At 40.3% G+C, this 18,256-nt stretch overlaps 1 protein-coding gene across 2 annotated transcripts in view; it reads left to right on the top strand.

Annotated features, from left to right (window-relative positions):
- Positions 1-18,256, top strand: part of PDZRN3 (PDZ domain containing ring finger 3) — a 130,649-nt gene that overhangs the window by 87,552 nt on the left and 24,841 nt on the right. Inside the window, exon 1 of one of the 2 annotated variants that reach the window (XM_035337538.1) lies at positions 14,342-14,646. The exons of the other annotated variant lie outside the window; for it this stretch is intronic. Coding sequence (XP_035193429.1) covers positions 14,578-14,646 — 69 coding nt within the window. The 5' untranslated portion in view covers positions 14,342-14,577. Of the gene's footprint in view, positions 1-14,341; positions 14,647-18,256 lie in introns of those variants that run through there. 2 annotated transcript variants of the gene reach the window in all.

Here is an 18,256-nt window from a genome sequence, read left to right as displayed (position 1 = left end):
GGGAGTGGCAGGGGGAAAGGAAAGCCATTGGATCCACAGACCTGGAACGCAGCCTTTAGAATCTATGGAAAAACAGAGACCCAGAATATGGAATGAGCACTGGCTGATGAACTCTGTAGAAAAGTATTTCTGAACTTGCTCTTTATAGATATTCATTATCATACATTCGTTATCATTCATTCACTTGTGCTGTATCCCAGGGCCTGGTGCTGTGCTCCAACTTAGTGAGATTTTCTGTATTTATAAGTGCCTCTGACTGCTCCGACTGCCGCTTCTGAGACAGCCTCAGCTGTATAAAGAGCCCATGAGTAGGTGTGTGAAAAAAAAAAAAGGGCCTGACTGCATCATTTCCCCTGTGTATTTATAACCACAGCAGTGAAAGTTAGAGTAATAATAGTATTTACCTTTGTTACTTGGTAAATAACAAACTATTATTGGACAATTACAGTAAAGGTCAAAGTCGGCTTTCTTTTTTTTCCCCCCTTTAAGAAACACGCTCACGCTGGTTTTAGCTTCAGTTAAAAAGTGCTTTTCATAAAGTCGTGTAATATATCAAACAGTTGAATGGATCAAAGCTTATGACACTAACTTAATTTAACTGTAAAAGATAAGAGTTCTCCAGTGGAGCTTGCTCAAGTATCCTTGTTATCATCTGGCTCCAGCTTTCATGTTTGTTACAATAGGAATAATAAGAATCGTTCATAAAATGCAGATATTTTCTTATAAATATTGTTGCAGTGACAATAGGTTTTTCTAATCAACTCTAGCAGTGGCCAGCGAATGCTCGCAGTGTTTTGTTGCCAGTAGCGCACGCTGCTCGCAGGAAATGAAAGTAACAGCAGAAAGATTAAATGCAATCAATGCTTCACTGTACAATAAGTCACAGGCTTTCCGAGTTTTAATGGACTAAATAGTGTAATGTGTTTGGTTTGGTAACCGCAGAGTTTAATCAAGTATTTTTAAATTTTTAAACAGGAAATGGCCTTTTCTCAAAAGGATATACATACTTGCAGTCCATAAATCAGTTCCTGAGTCACAAGGACCCTGAGCTCATAGTCTTGACCGTGTAATTAACTTGGACTCTTTTTCTGAAGAAACTTCCAGCCATTCTGGTAGTGTAACAGGATTTGATGAGTTCCTGCTGCTTTTCCAGCATTTTGTCCCTTTCAAGGTCCCTTAATGCTGCTTCTCCAAGCCATGTTCAGGCTGTGGAGTGTCCCAAACTGCTTCCCAGGGGTTAGCTTCAGTCACTGGGTGCTATCTGAAGGACCCAGCACTGGCACGGGGATTTCCCCAAGACCTCGTGTGCCATGGCCTGGCAGACAGACTGCCATCTCCACCGGCAGTGCAGCAGGCACGGCAAGCAATGTTGTAAAGACTCGTGGTTTCTCACCTTTCGTTTCTAAACCTTCCCCAAAGCACAACTGGGTTTGGTTTTAGCCAAACCTGCAAGGCTTTGAGCACCACTGCCATGCAGGGGTGTCCCCAGCTCCAGCTGATGTTGAGGGGAATGGACACACTCATGTGTAGAGTACTGAGCACAGTAGGTGGCTTTTTTAACGCTGTACAAATGTCAGATTTTAGACAAGATAGCGTGTAGCTGTGACAGCTGTCTTTTAAATTATGCAGAAGCAGCAGCTTGGGACAAATATAAGTGAACAGTAGCTTGTTAAAGGAATCTACCTAATACAGCAATGTTTATTCCTCCAGAAAACACAAATATAGTATCATTTTGCAATGAGATCAGGTAAAAGTGGAGGTGCCTGTATTTTCTGACATGCTTGCTAGATATCATGGTATAAATATGTATTACCAAACATAAAATATGCACATGCATTCACATACACTCTCAATTCTAAGATTACTGAAAACTTATCCTTTGCCAAAATGAGACAGAAAATTTACAAAACGTGTATAGTTAATATACCCGCTCCATGAATACCTTTGAAAAACCTAATTCATAAATTATGCATTAAGTTAGCAACTATACATGCATGCATTGACAGGATATTATTATGACAAAGGCAGCTATCTTTTCAAAAAATCGGGGACACATTAAAACGCTACTGAATGACAAGCAGAATGGGGAGCCTTTCAACAGAGCTTAATCAGAGACTATTCTGAAAGCAAAAAGACAAGTGCTGGGAGTCCCATTCTCTCCAAAGAATCAGATGCCTCTGAGTATAATCTGTGTACAGATCCCTTGGTTTAGAAGCAGAGGATCCCCACAGACTATTGGCCTTGGTACCTCATGCACAAGAAATATTTCCAGTACTAAAGCTTGTATTTAGGGAAGACTTTTTATCCAAAGCTTTTTTAAATTAAACTACAGTAACGAAGAAATTAAGTGCAGAGGTGGAGAATGCTAGAAACACTTTTAAGAAAACACTGAAACTAAATGAAAAATATCTGAAATGTTCCTGTGTAAGTTATGGGAAAGGTTTTCTGAAACATGTGTTGGGGAAGACACACCAGACAAGGAAATGTTTGTGACTATACTTGTGCTGCTGTATGGAAAAATATTGGAAATTACTAAAAAATATTGAGTGGCTGCTGTTTTATGCAGTGACGTTTGAGGCACTACTTCAGAGAAAGGTGCTGTAGAGCAGTGATAAATGTGGAAATAAAGCACAGGCAGACAGGGCTGTCTTCAACCCTACCTTGCTGTAGGCTTGTACCAAGCGCAGCCACCCTGCAATGACTGGCCTTCCCTTCTTCCTGCTGACAGGATTTCACAACACAGCAATTTCAGGTTCCTCAAAAAAGGTTCCTGGGCAGCTCCCTGGAAAAAAATAAAATAAAATAAAATAAAATAAAATAAAATAAAATAAAAATGTGCCATTATCTTCCTCTCCATTAAACTAGTTTTAAAGTTTTCTTAACTCGGTCAGATGAGGAAACCCTTTAAAGCTGCACACAAACAAGACACTATCCTACTTAAAGGTTTGACATTAATGCAAAATAAACCGTTAAAACTACTAAGGAGAAAAAACCTCGCTCTGAATACAGCATTGCTGTGATTCCAAATTCTTGTTTCCTAACGCCACACCAATGTACACAGCTTCATGTAGTCAGCTTTCACTATAAAAATTATAAACTGCTTGAATAGATTTAAAATAAATCATAGCACGGAAACATATGCATTAATGTACCAAAAAAAGCTTAAGAATGTTGCTTAAGGATGTTACGATTTTTAAACAGCAGGACATGTTGAACTAAAAAAAGTGCACCCATGAGTGGACATATTTGAGCTAGTAGAACTGGGAGATTATGGGTAGGTATTCTGGGAGGTTACCTTTTAGAGCTATTTTATTCACTGGCATTTGTTTTCTGTTCATTTGCTTCCTTAGCTCTGTCTTCTGTGGCATCATGCCACCATGACCAAAGTGACAGACTTTTGTCTCTGCTGGATTAATCAGTGTGTTCTTTGATCCATAACATATGCTCCTGGTAGACATTTCGAGTCAACATATTCAAGATTTGTGGTCTGGCAGTTCAGTGCCTGATGTTAACCTAGCTGACAGACAGTTTAAAGTATTAAATTTTTTTCCTTTTTTTGTTTCACTTGAGCCTGTATTTCATACATAATAGAATTTAAGGCAATAAAAGATCTGATGTTATATCTTTGGGTTAATATCTTTGCTCAGAGATTCCTTTTTTCTGGCACTGAGAGGCCGCCCAGAGAAATCTCAGACATTCATAGGCACAGTGTGGATGTTTTTATGCACATTTTAGGCCCAGGGTTTCTGTGTTCATTGGTCTGGGAAGTCTGTCCTTATGGGAGAGGACTTGGGAGGCCCTCAGGGCCTGCCAAGGGCCTTGCATGGCTATGCTGGCATGGCGGCAGGCTGAGCAGCAGCGCCAGGGACCTGGCCAGGTGATGCAGCCGTGGAAGAGTCCCAGGGGCAGTTAGTTAACTCAGTAACAATCGCTCTGCTGTGACTCAGGCTTTAGAGGACTTTGTGATGAGAGCCCACAATCAGTCCTCTGGGACAACGCTGGAGGGTGGCGCGGGATGCTCCTCGTGGCCCTGCTTGTTCATGGGGGATGAGGACATACAGCGAGCTGCAAAAGCAGCTGATAAGAAGTCTTATTTCCTCTAGGAGCTGTGTGAACTTGTTAAAAAGTTCTATCTGAAATCGGTAAAGGGGACAGAAGGAGTAGGGTGGTAACCTAAGATATTTTTCTTTAGTATCTCAATTAAATACATTGATGAGATTCAAAGTATTTAATTATTTTTTCATTGGGAGGTATAGCATGTAATTTATGGTCCTGCTACTCCTTTACTGATCATACTGCTATAAAGCGCTGCATAATATATTGCTTTCTACTGTGCCATGCACAGATAGAAATGGCAAGTGTAAAATGGGATTAACTATCCTCAAAATAGTCTGGTCTTGAAATTACTTACACAAGGCCAGTGCAGAAACTCCCCCTGACTTCAGTGGGTGCTGCTGATGGGTGTCCCCATCCCCATCTTCTGCTGCAGACAGGAACATCCCGGTCAGTGGTCAGTCTGTACTGGGCCCCAAAATATACTGCATAATACAGAGAAAACAGGATTATTTTTTGAATAAAAATGAATAAATAAATAAAAGCATTGCCCTGCCATGAAGAATTAAACAGAAAATGAATGGAGAAACCAAATGTCAGCTGCTCCCTTAGACTTCAAGGTTCAGGAAACTCTACTTAGTGGGAGTGGGAAAAGACTGGCAGGCTGAAATGTAAGAGAGTAATTGTATTATAAGAAGATTATGGAAGATTATTTTTCTTGCGGGCCCCAGATTTCTGCAAAAACAATCCTGAATTGCATCCTACAAGGCAAAATGAATTCAGCCATTCCTCTAAGTGACAGGGTTTTATTAACTGTGTATTCATTTGGTGTGCTCAAAATTAAAAATGGGCTCGTATTACAAAACGTTACATGCATCTTTCTTTCATTTGACAACATGGAGCTCAATGTGATTAACAATGTGGCAGCTCGTAGCAAGAAAAAAATAATTGTTTTTTCAATATACAACCCCCATAATAATTTGGAAATCAATATGCATCCTCAGAGAATTTCCCCCAGCAGAGGTTTGTAGAAAGCAGGGTGGCCTGCCTTCATTTCCTTATGAATGTGGAGCTGCTGAAGCCTTGGCTAGCCTGGCTTTTTTAAAAAAATTGTTTAACTATAACCACTGGGACTGGAATCATAGCTTCTAGTGGCCTAGTATGAATATTAATAAGATACTGGGCCATGGAGTTCCTTGCTGATTTTGACAGTTTAAAGGATCAGTTAGTTAATTAGAAGATGACATGGCACATTGCATCCCTTGGCTCCATCCTGCCTTCTGTCTCCTCTTTTCATTTTCTTTTTTGACATGTTAGATTACATCATTACTTGTAGTTTCACTTGTTAGCCACACCATGAAATGAGAATATTTTAAGCTTTAATTATTGCAATTTTTCTCCTCTGCTAAGAACATGAAACTCTAAGAAAGCATACAGAAACTTGAATTTCAAAGACATAGGAATACATGTTTGGCAGTTTATAACCTGCTAAATAGAGCCAATAAACAGAACAGGATTTTAAGTAGCGCAGAAAATCATGTTGATCATCATATTGGCAACTAAGCTATTATTTTAAGTAGGTGCCCCCATTGTCTGTGCTTTATTTGTGAGTTATTTAATGCTCTCATAGGTGCATTTCTCAGAAATCTAAAGTCTCTTCCCCCCAGCCATGAATTGATTGTGCCTGTAGACGTGTACATGCAATCCAGTACGTTCACTGCACTGCACTGCCCTTAAAAAAATAAGTGTGAGTTTTCTAACATTATCATAGCAAGTCAAAAATAATTTGAACAGAAAGCATGATACTGTGCATCAGCCCTCTCATTTTGGGGGAACAGTAAAGGGTAACAAAGATGGACAGTGGATAATAAATTTCACTAAAACATTTACATATTTCTTGACTATACCTGATACCCCAAAATAGATGGACCACAACCCAAAACATAAAAACATTATTCTGTAAATCATACAGTAAACTGCAGAAACTTTAGCATTTTAGAGCCCAGTGTCCTACTGCAGTTAGCCATCAGGACAAAAATTCTGGACATACTTTGGCAGAACAAAAACCACTTATTGTGCGTATGACTAGACAATCTAAGTAATTAATACTTGTCTTCTAAGTTACATTCTGTCTGTAAAATCCTTATCGAGGATGTTGGTTTGTTTCTGCGGTGCAAGTGAATCAAACACACATGCATCTTACTTCCTTGGTAGGCTTGCCAGTCTAAAGAAGAGTCTGCAGGAAAATCTGAATTCAGTTTCTGCATTGTGGAAAGCCTGCAGCAATGGGACTTCATTGTGAATTACAAGATTAGTGGGTAAATGTGTGTTCCGATAGGAATGAGCATTTCTGGGTTATTATTGGTATTCATCATGGTGTCTGCCTGTGTACTTTCACATTTCTTTTATCAAATGTTTGTATTTTTGTATTCATTTCAATACTGCTTAATCAATACTGGTTCTCAGAATATGTTTTTTGAGGGAAGAAATTGTAGAGGAAGTATATCTACATAATAATTCTACGCAGTTAGCCAATACAACAACCTGCGTAGGTAATTTATTTTTTTCATTAAAGTAAACATGTAACGTACCATTGATTCACAGTGCTGCACAAAAATACAGCACTAATAACAAGTGGAAATAGCTTCCATCACCATTTAAGATAGAGCAAAATCAAGTTAATTAACTGTGGAAGGACCAAAGCTGTGAGTTCTGTGGTTTCCAACAATGGGCTTTACCGACTGGACTAGAATTCCTTGTTCAAAGTGAACCACGTTAGATGTGAGAAGTGTCCTTGTTGCGGCAGAGAAGGGCCTGTGGCCTTAGACTGTCTTTTATCAAATCAGTGTTACCACAATAGCATTGATCTCATAATGAAACAAGAAATGAACCAGTGTAGCTGCATTTCATAGGCTGGTAAGGCTGTAAGATATTGGGACCAGGGTAAATGGAAAGCAAGCACCAGGCTAAGCCGTTGGTGTGTTTTATACACTGGACGATAGGTAACTGAGTGCACCAGAGCACTCTGTAGGATTTCAGCATCTTCGGTGTTGCCACACTCAGAAGAAGGTAATTCCAAGATTATGTCTTGGTTGGCAGTAGGAAAGCACAGGTGAAGTTCCCAGCGCTGGCACGGCCTGTCTCTGTGCCTGTAAACCAGTGGGAGTCACCGTGTGCCTCTGTTACTTTTCCCATATGTTTGGTCTGCTTGGACTGTACTTTGCTGAAGCAGAGACAACTGTTGCTTCACGTGTGCCCAACCCTCAGTCACTGCTGGGCTCTCTGTGTGCCCACAGTGGAATTAATCACACAGAGCAGCTCTGGAAATAACACCTCTCACCTTCAGTAGAATGCAGCTTTCCCAGCTTCAAAGACAGAAATGAACACTTACATTTCCTTTGTTCCTAGAAGTCTTAAATCCCATTTCATTCAAGGTCTGCTCATCTTCTGGGTCCTTTTTGCTTAGGAGTTCTCGCTGAGAATTAGAAGTCAGATTCTTAGTGTGCACCTGAACCTAGAAATGATTACAAACATATCAGCAACTTTTTTCATACTGACTGCCATTTACTGCTAATACTTAATATTCCCACATATCCTTTTCATCAGATGGCTAATGCAAAACCTGATGAAACATAGATGGCATTCCTGTTTTGCTCTGTATCAAATTAAGTGTGGAGCAGTAAAAACTGAGAAATTAAAGTTAAAATCTTTTCAAATAGAAATGGCTTAAAATTCATATTATGAATGAAGTAGCTAAAATACAAAACTAAGAAAAGACTGTAATACTTAGCAGGTCTTGGCAGTTTCTGACCATGTATTATTAAGTATTATTCTGCTGACCCTAAGGGGAGTTCATCTGGAGACGTTAAGGTCAAAGAGTAGAAGCATTTGGACACAGTCAAATGGATTTTACACCTTTGTATCTTTCTGACATAACTGCTTTGCTTCAGCAAACTGCCTAATATCAGATATATCCTATTTGCTGCCTTTCTAAATCACTTCAATTTTCTTTGTCCCTGGGCTACAGTTATATGATCGGGATCCAAAGCTCTCACAGGCTGTGATATACTATTTTACTCGCTCATTTGTATTAGAATGAACTTTATTAGCTTTTGGGCACGTGTCTATCAGTTTCAAAGATTAAGTATTATGCCAATAGTTTTTATGCTGCATTCGAGTACACTGAGTCATTTTGCTTGCTCTGAGATTATTAAAAGAGTATCATCGCTTTTACAGAAAACATTTTTATTTTGAAATGAACCATCACTCACCGCAGTCGGTGCTTACCAGCGCTATCCCTCTGAAGTGATACTTCACTGCAAAAGCAAAATGGGGATAGGAGCTCTGTAAGTAATTTCAGATTGGACAGAACATGAACCTTATAAACACAAGTGTATAACATTTGATCCTACACTCGTATTCTTTCATGATCTGCTTTCTTCCTTTATATATTCTTAATTTTCTAGTTAACATTTTTCTAACTGTGCTAGCAATGACCACAGCGCTTTTACCATGTAAAAACTGACAATTTGTGCATCCTTATATTTGTCATTCTTCTTAAGTAGAAAGTATCTGGTTAAATCACCTGTAAAAAATTAGAGACAAACTTGGCTGTTCCAATATCAAACCCAGGAAATCAAAAACGCTTTTTGAGAGGAAGCTGAGGTTTCTTCTAAGATGGAAGAAGCTTTTAGAGCACAAAACCAGCCTGTAATCAGATTTTCTCATTTCCTTGCCAGTCCTCTATACTTCGGGGTTTGTGGTTCTTGGTGGCTGAATACATTTTGTCACATTTTCAAAAGCGGACAAGGATAAGCGTGTCAAGGATTTGAGCTAAAGAACAACTAAAGTGTTCTCTGCCTCCAGGTCCCTCACTCAGGCATTGCTAAGTCTGAGTATTGCAGATGGTGGTTTTAGAAACGGTTTATTAAGAGGTGAAAGAGCACTTCTTTTTTAATTTGTTCATTCTCTGTCCTCAGTAGTTAAAACCCTGTTTCACCTACTCCCAACGCCGTGTGACTGTAAATCCAACGTGTACATCTCTGGTTTAGGGATCGCCTTTTGTCTTAATCGTTGGCCAAGACCTCTTGGCACTGCAGTAACAGACACCCAGACAGGCAGCCCCCAGGAGGAGGAGTTTTGTAGTCCATAGGTCAGCTCTTAGCATCCTCATTCTCTCCACCACAAGGTCTCAGTGGCATATTAAACAGTTATTTACCCTGTTCTGACCTCGTCATTTCTGCTTCGTGAAAGACTGAATTAACACGGTAGTGTTCTCGTATGTGCTGGCCTTGCAATGCTTACAGTGATGTTGCTCTGATTTTTCTGTAACGTTCCTGTTTTTCTCAAGTGGCATGAATTAAGAAGATATCAGACTCCTTAAAGAGCTTAGAGGACAGAACAGTTCTTTCAATGGTTTAACAATAAATATCATTTCATTTAAGTTACTTCTGAGAATTGGAACTCTTTCAGAGAAGCTAAGTGGAGCAAATAAGGATCTCAAGACATCAACATTAACTGATGGGAATAAAGCCAACGTTTTACATTTGCTTTCACATCCTCTCTTGTGGTATGTTTTAGTTTAAATATTTTGGCTCCAGTCTTGAAGCTTCCAGTGCACAGGCAGATTGCTCTGCCCATATGCAAAACGTTGCAGAATTGAGATCTTTTTGCTATTACATTTTGAGTATGTATTCAGTTTTTGTGCCTGCACAATGCCACAGCATATCCTAGTCTGCTTTCAAGTATTCAACAAAGGACTTTTTAGAAAGGTGTTTTTAAAGTAGATCCACATTAATTAAATATAGTATTAAGAATCACGCACTTCACAGCTATCAGTGGATTGTGCTATTTATAATTTGCAAATAAACACCGGGAAACAGAACTTCAACACATCCTCAACAAAAAGGCACTCAAGCTTTAACAGAGGTAACCCAGTGGCTATAATTAAAAAGCACCCTGAAAGACTTAGAAAAATTCCAGATACTTGCTTTAAAGTCCAGTTGGGTAGCACAAACAGTTTTCCTTCACACCACCCTATGTAATCAGAATCTGTACAGTTTCCTGACTTCTGTTTATATAACACGCGAATGTGAGAATTATTTATAAAGTCACAGCTGTTCTCTTTCCTAGCCTTTGCTTCTCTCAAGTCTTAAATATTTGTAAAAATAAGAAAAGTAATTAAAGTATTGATACATTTAGCAAACATTTCCACAATCACACTGCTTAAATAGGAATCATTTGTTGAAACAGAATTTGCTAAGTATATGTACGAAAATACAATGTTAAATAGTTACTACATGCTAACAAAGCCAACTCGCATTTAAAGAAACAAAATAAACAATGCCAAACCATTACTAATATTGCAGTCAACCGCTCAAACATTAGGAACTCCCAGAACTAAGTGCAACGGTTTGGTGTTTGCCCAGATCTGGGGAGTAGCTATGTGCCATCTGCTCCTCACACAAAGGACGTGAGTTTATTCTTGCTGGTGGGAACTGCTGTCTAGGAGCCAGCACTTGGCAGCATAAGTCCTTACCCTTGAAAAGCTGGCAGAGAGTGCTTTTTAGCCTTTGAGTTCCCTCATAATGTTCCCCTCCAGGGTGCCGGTCCCCCGTGAGCGCTTTATTTTCCTCTTTATTCTGATTCACCAACCCGTGCAGACAGAGCACCTCAAGTGCACAGGCTTTGTGCGTCCCCTTTACCTGCCAACACCTGATAGGCTTAATTAAAAAATAAATCAAACATTTAAGTAGCAAAATTTAAACTAGGTTTGTAGTTATGAGCTGGGGGATTGTAGGTTGCAGCTAAGACAAACACACAAAGCAAAACGGGTCTGTATGCTGGGACAGGATTCCTTCCCAGCTGCCACCCGCACCCTGTTGAGGACACCCCACCGCTCCTGCTGGGCCAGGCGCTCGGGATGCTTGCTGTCTCCAGTTCCTTGGAAACTGGCTCTTGGACACCAAAGCAAATGCCTGATAGTTGGAGCCAGGTATCTTGGTAAAAAGGATTTTGCAGCGCCGGTCACATGTAATCAGTCAGGGAGCGAGTAATCTAGATAAATGCTAATGAAAGCTCTTCCTGGCACCCTGCGCATTCAGAGGCTATTTACTATTGTTCCTAGTCAGCTGGCTTGCTAACTTCCCATTCAGTCTGGATCGCTCAGCTTCAGCTGGGACCACTGTAATATTTATACGATATGTGATATAAGACGTCCCCTCTGCAGCCCCATTTTGTTCAGCTCATTATCTGTGGCACACTGGCAAGACCACACATGACACATCGTTAACGCAGATGACATCCAGTGACAGGCCGCCTTATCCTGACAAACCGAAGTAGGCCAGTTTACCTCCACCACATACAGCATGTGTTTACTGGTTTTCCGTAACCCCCAGACGTGCCCAGGTACATGTGTTATAAAGCACCTGCACCCACCTTGTTCAGGTGGCTCTGTCAGCTTGCCTGGGTCCAGCCGTGAAGGACACCGAAAAGACCTCTTTGGTTTTGGTGTCAGCTCCTGAACCTCACAAAGAGCAATTAGGAAAGGGAACTGCAGTGCCAGGGCCTCTTCGTACCTCCTGACATTTCTTATAGAGTTGGTTTGTCACTGAAGAAGTCTCCTAAAAGTTAAACTGAAAAGTTGTAGCAACTTTTTTTCCGAGAACATGCATGGTGTGGCAGCTGAAAAGCTGAACAAATTTAGCAGCTTTCAACAAGGACAACGCAAACCATCCCTGTGCCAGACTTCAAGTTCTTGTTTCAAGTTACATCGATACTAAATCCTTCTCAAAGCAAACACATCCAGAATTTCTTAACATGGGCAGGCAGTGTATTGCTTTCTATACTCTTACTCTTGGAAATGACTAAAGCACTACGGCTGAAGCAAAAATCTGCCTTGGCCAATGCCCAGAATAGAAGTTTTCAGCCCAAATGTTAGAAGTTTGGCAAAGTACCATAAAAAACTAGGCTATATTAACATGAGGCAGTGCCACAATTTCTGTCTATGAGATGAACAGAGAAACATGAATTAGATTTTGATAATGAAAAACATCTTTGTTGAGCTAAATGCTGGCCTGACTGTCAGGCTGGCTTATTTACCAGAGCAACAGTGCAACAAAGCTAGCCTCACCGCTGAGCCACCCTGCTTGCTGCTCAGCAGCATGCTTGCTCTGCTAGCTGAAGAACCCGAAGCATCACTTACAGGGGAGAGCTCCACTCGGTCATCAAAACAGTCTTCTGCTGGACTTGCTCTCCTGGCCTGATGTACAGATTATCTTTTTGAATCCGATGAATCTTTATGCAAACAGGTTATTACTGGTCTCAGTGGCATTTACTAGGTACAATGGAACATTATCTCTTAGAGCCCATTACATCACCACAGAAAAATAATAAATGAGTGCATTTCAATTGAAATTGCAATTGAGATATCATGCGTGTTTGTTTTATTTCTTAACATATCCAGCTGCATGCTGCTTCTGAGAAAAACTCCTGACTTAACCCAGCCACCTGAACTAAAGTTCAACATTTAAATAGCAACTAGTGTTGAAGAAGAAAAAAAAATGTATAAAAAAAAAGAAAAAAGAAAAAAACATAGACAACATCTTTGAAAATTTGACCTTAAGTTACTTTGTCAAATTGCATAACCAAAGATTATCTAATCAAAGCCATAAAATTCTTTGCAATTATGCTAGGGTCCTTATTTCTTAATTCTGTTATCGTATTTTTTTTGTTTGTTTTTAGGGAGCACTAATTCCCTTAGGCAGGAGCCTTCCAGTTGTTTGAGATCCACAGCTGCTGGCTGTTGACCAACTTTGAAAAAGCCTTCAGTATGTAGTTGAATAGAAGTACACCTAACAGCAAGACCCTGAATCCTTCTCCAGCACAGAGGGCCAGCAGTAGGATCTGGGCAGCCTCTGTCTTGCTCTAGCCTTGGAAGTTATCACAGCAGGAAATCTCGTGTGAGAAGCATCCCAGTCACACCACAGGGCTGGAGTCCTTATCTGATTTCTGATGTTTCCCTTCTTTGTTTCTCTGAGGTGGGAAGGCTGCTACCAAAACATATTCTAGAGTGCAGGAGTGCCTAGGATGCTTCCTGGCACAGTCTCCAGTTTGTCAAGTCTAGCACAGCCTACGCTGCATTTCGGTACTCCGAAAATCTCCATTGTCATTTACAGAACTCTGCTAAGCCAACAGTCAGAAGCCAGGTAGACAAGCAGTCTGAAATCCAGGCCCTCTGCCATAAACATCCATGTCTGAGTTGTACTCTTTGTCTCATTCTTGTGCTATTGTGGCTTCAGCTTTACTTCATAGCAGAATAGCTTGGAATAAGGATTATAAAAATGCATGCTTTCTAAATGTTTAAAAAAAATGAGAGTATGGTCCACCCGACTCATAACACAAGGCAGTGTTTCCTACAGATTGGGAAATATCCATAAAGCTTACACTTGGGAGTACTTTTCTAGTTCGTTAGGCAGTTCACTGCTCTTTTATCCTTTACATCTATGGCACCGTTTTAATGAGGATGGAGGCACTCAAATACTGAACAGTCATACATGCCAAACTCATTGTTTATCTTTTTATAATCTGGTAACATTGAGATATTTAATAAAACAAATAATATGCACACCTGTCATTTACACTCCAAATAGAGAAAGTCAGCAGCATGAATGGCCATTTTTCAGTTGGTATAAATTTACTCTAAAGCTAACCTGTAACTATTAATCTAAGGCTCTCTTTTTTTCTTCTATGTCCACATACATCCACGAGCAACATCTCTATTGCTTTGTAGCAAAGTCTTTAGCAAAGTCTAAAGCAAAGGCTTTAGGGATAGAGATGGCCTTTCCGTGGTGTTTGGTAAATTCCTAGCTCAGCCATCTCCTGCTATAAAACTGAGCCTCTCAGATGCCACCACAGTATGAGAGAAAAATAAATGCTACTGGGCATATTCAGCTCTGCCACAGCCACTGCCGAGTTCTGTGCTGTTAGATTCAGTGCATTGTGACTTACATTTAGAACGTACTTCTAGTCTGCTTAAATATGTTAAGAATTATCCTGAGGGACTATGGTAAAATGTAGTCATGTTTATTTGTAATTGCTACAAAATGGTTTACAAAATTGTTAGTGTCTTTTATTATGCCTGCTACTGAAGCACTTGCCTGTTAATTAGAGAAATTTCAGCTGTCATAGTTGGCAATTATAGCTTCTGTATCACTGTCTGGTATGAATAGTCAATGAGAGCTGATTAATATGCATGAGGAGCAGTATATAGCGTGCGCATTGGAGCACAGCACGGCAGCCGGAGTGGAGCAGCAGAGGGAGTGTTGTGTACTGCCAGGGAAGAGGGAAAGCTCTAAAGAATAGAGCACAGTTGCTGTGCAGCACCCTGTGCGATAGCACTGTGAACTGTTCCAGGCCAGCCGACTCACCTGGGTGTTCCAAAGGATATCTGCATGCATGCTTGTTAACAGATTTCTGGGGCTGCACTGCTGAATAAGGAAGATTATTTCTGCCACTTGTTTAAACATGGGATGCAGTTTGTGCACTCTACAGAAGCAAGAAGAACAGTACAAATTACTGTATGAAGTTTGTCAGGTAAAGCATTGCATTTCATTTCTAAAAGCAAATGTTCTCTTTTAGGCATGTGAGCACTGTTGATGACAGGGAAAATGGAATAGCAAAAATTGCTTATACAAATGGAAATGAAAGTGTCTGTTGCCTTATTTGATACGTGAGAGATAATTATTATGTTTTTACCTTCCCATTTACACTTGCAGAACATCAAATATGTAAATGCATGCTGTTATATGTCAAACTTCACAAAACTTTGTGGCATGAAATAGGACACTGTGCTTTATTTCTCTAGTATGCATTAGTAAAATTTCTTGACAAGGGTCATGGCTTGGTCACACACTCTTCGAACAAGTTAGGAAAGACACGGGCAATGATTAATGCTCAGAAGGTTTTGTCTCTGTGTACAAGTACACATAGACACTTCTTTCTGTGTGATGCCATTCATTCAGTGCTGAATCCAGTCTTTAAGTGACTGCTCCCATCAGTGTAAGTTTTAATGTCCAGTTCTTGCACCTCTGTGTGTAGAAATACTAGCCAACAAATAGAATTGACAGCAGATTAAAACTAACACCCTACAGATCTGATCTGGGTGGTCCTCTGGGGACCCAGGAGCTGGGCTCGATGATCCTTGTGGGTCCCTTCCATCTCGGGATAATCTGTGATTCTGTGATTAAGCATCTGATAAGTTTTCAAAAAATGTGATAACACACCAACTTCTGTTACGAAAACCCCATTTCCTATGTTTCTGTGTTTCTTTCTGTCTCTGTAATTTCTTATTCTGTCACATCTAAATATAATTTGGACCCAAAAAGTGTGATGGAACCAAGTAAAGTGACGGCCAGGTATTTAAGGGACATACACTTACTGATAACTGAAATAAACACAGGCAGGTAGTAAACCTCTGAAAATACAAAGCAAGTTGAACACTCCAGACAAGCAGAAAACACCCAGCTCTCTCAAATTGCACTTTACTACTTTGCCATTCCTAGTGTGGGTTAGAGTGTGTGACAATTACCTAGTGGCACGAGGACTGAGGCGGGTGACAAGTCCCAGCGCTGTCATGTTTTCCACTTGCCGGCAGAGGGTATTGCTCAGCGTCGCAGCGCGGCGAAACCTGGGGCTCTTCACTGTGCTACCTGCGTTTGATCACAGATACTGATGTCACTGACAACACAGTGAATAATATATGTGTTCTGTGTGTAATGCTAGTAGGGAAGTGATTAAATTTTAAACACGCAGTTTTGATCTAATTCTCATTCGCTCACCCAAAGGACACTGTCGCTTTGTGGAAGGGAAAAAAAAACTTGTGAGAACAAATCGGAAGACACGCTTACTGTCACTTCTATTTATACTGACTCACTTCCACTTGCTAAGCTGCTATGCATGTGACGATGGCAGGAATTTTAGAGGGAGATAATCAGATTTCTCGGACAGAGCTCCGTACGGAGAACAGGCTTCAGATGCTGCCCACAATAGCAGCCTTGGTGCCAGTTAGTGTTTGTGTGAGCCCTCCGTTCGCATCCTGCTGGGGCTGTTGGAATAGTCACTGACCCCCAGGGTCACCAAGTTTTCCTGCAGTCTGGGTTGATGACTATCAGTGAATCACATTCAGAAGTGCAACAACCAGAGCAGACAGCGACAGTAACAAATTCTGAATATTTTAATTGTTTAGGAAGCTTGCACAATTTCTGTTGTGAAATGAAGGAAGCAGGGAACCCTTGGAAGTTACTAACATCTCCTAACAGATGCAGGACACCATTCTTTAAATACATGCCCTTAAAATCCATCGCAGGAACAGTCCTAGTGATATCCGAGATGACTAAACTATCCGGTGCTGACTGCAGGTGCAGCTCCCTGGCAGGAGTTTGGATTTAGAAACCAACCTGCAAAGTCCTACAGCGGAGGTGGCTCAGCGCACAGCAGCAGTGATTAACATTAAGCATGAGAGAGAGAGAGACCCTTGGGGAAACATGGTCGGAGTACCCTCAGCTCCCACAGAAGTGAAAGGTGCATGCAATCCTATAAAATCGGGATTTCTAACGTAGTAAAATCTGAATTATTTAAGACTATAATCCCTGATTATTCCAGAATACAAATTATTGTGCAAAATTACTTTAACAGCGTACGACTTTGATTTCTCTGTCTCACAAGATAGGTGGGAGGGAATGCTATGTCCAGATAATTAAAGGGGACTATGTCCAGATAATTAAATGTCACTGTAACTACAGAAAGCATCTTCATACAACTTAAGAACAATCAGTAAAAATTTAATGGTAAAGGAGATGAAGCATCATCTTCATTTAAAATAACAGGATAGAAGAGATGAAAGTTTTAAAACATGTTAGCAGTAATAAATACTTCTTACAGTAGGTTTTATTTCATATCATCCATGTAACCCTAACGTCATGGGATAAGCTGACATCGCCATTCCAGAGAAAAACTAAAAGAAGCTTTTTTCCAAGTCTGGTGTAGACAAAATTTACATAATTTGGTTTAGGAAATATTGAGCATTGTTACAGATAAATCCTCTTAGCCTTATTTTTAAAAGGTTAATGACTGCGAGGTGTAGGAATTCAGAAAACACTTGCAAGAATTAATAATAGTACATAACTGCACTTTCGCTATTAGGCCAAGAGCTTTAGTGTGGCTGGGAAAATAATGCTTCAATAAATTACAATTCCAGAAGGTCTGGTACGTCTGGCTCCGTAAGTCCTCATAACAGAGAGCACAAAGAGGATCAAATATACCAGGGCTCAGGCTTTATCCCTTCCTCATCCACAGATAATTCAAAGAGATCCTCTTCATTAAGGGCTTTGGCACATTGCCTACAATTTCTTTTTGGGCTGCTGTGAGCTTAATGATGCAGAACAATGGTCTTCCCTCTTGTTGAACACATACCTTATTGGACCTTTAATCACATAATAAAAAGCAAATTAAGACACCTAGTCATTAAAGGCTATTGTAGCCATGCATATCAATGCTTTGTATTGCGAATACAAAGGGGACTGGGGCAGCTTGGAGTCCTGGTGCAGAACAGTGTCACTGCGCTAAGTGCGTGTATCAGCGACGTATCCTGAGGCTCACTTCCCAGCTGCATGCAGCACGTAAGTGAAGAAACTGTTTCTTCACTTAAGAATTTTCTTAAGAGCGAAACCATAGAATTGGGAAGGCGTTTGAGACCAGTTTTCCAGTTGGCTTTTCTCAATGTCTTTAGCTCAGATACAAACAGTAGCAGAAATAAGGGCTGTTCCCTTTGTAAGGAAATTCCTTGGTGAGCAGGAAGTAATCCCACTGAAGAAAACTTAGAGAAGAGTGAGTCATCTGAGGCAGAGCTTTCAAAGTTGTAAAATAAAAAATAATGACTAAGACCTCCGTTTTCTGAGTACCTTTTTCACCCTAAGCACGCATTTACAGAAAATTTGGGGGGTAAGCACACAGTGAAATTATTCCCTAAATAAACACCTAATATTTCCAAGGATAAGGACACAGGATTTTAACTCATGCCTCTAGTTGGACAGGCAGTGTTTAAAAGTGTTCCCTGGGATTCAAGATGATGGAGTTCATCCAGATCTCAGGGTGGGAGGGTATCATAAAAACAGTCCATCAAAACTGACACTTCCAGCTGAGAAAT

This window comes from Oxyura jamaicensis, chromosome 12, assembly GCF_011077185.1.
Source record: "Oxyura jamaicensis isolate SHBP4307 breed ruddy duck chromosome 12, BPBGC_Ojam_1.0, whole genome shotgun sequence".
NCBI lineage: Eukaryota > Metazoa > Chordata > Aves > Anseriformes > Anatidae > Oxyura > Oxyura jamaicensis.
This window is presented reverse-complemented; position numbering and strand designations above follow the sequence as displayed.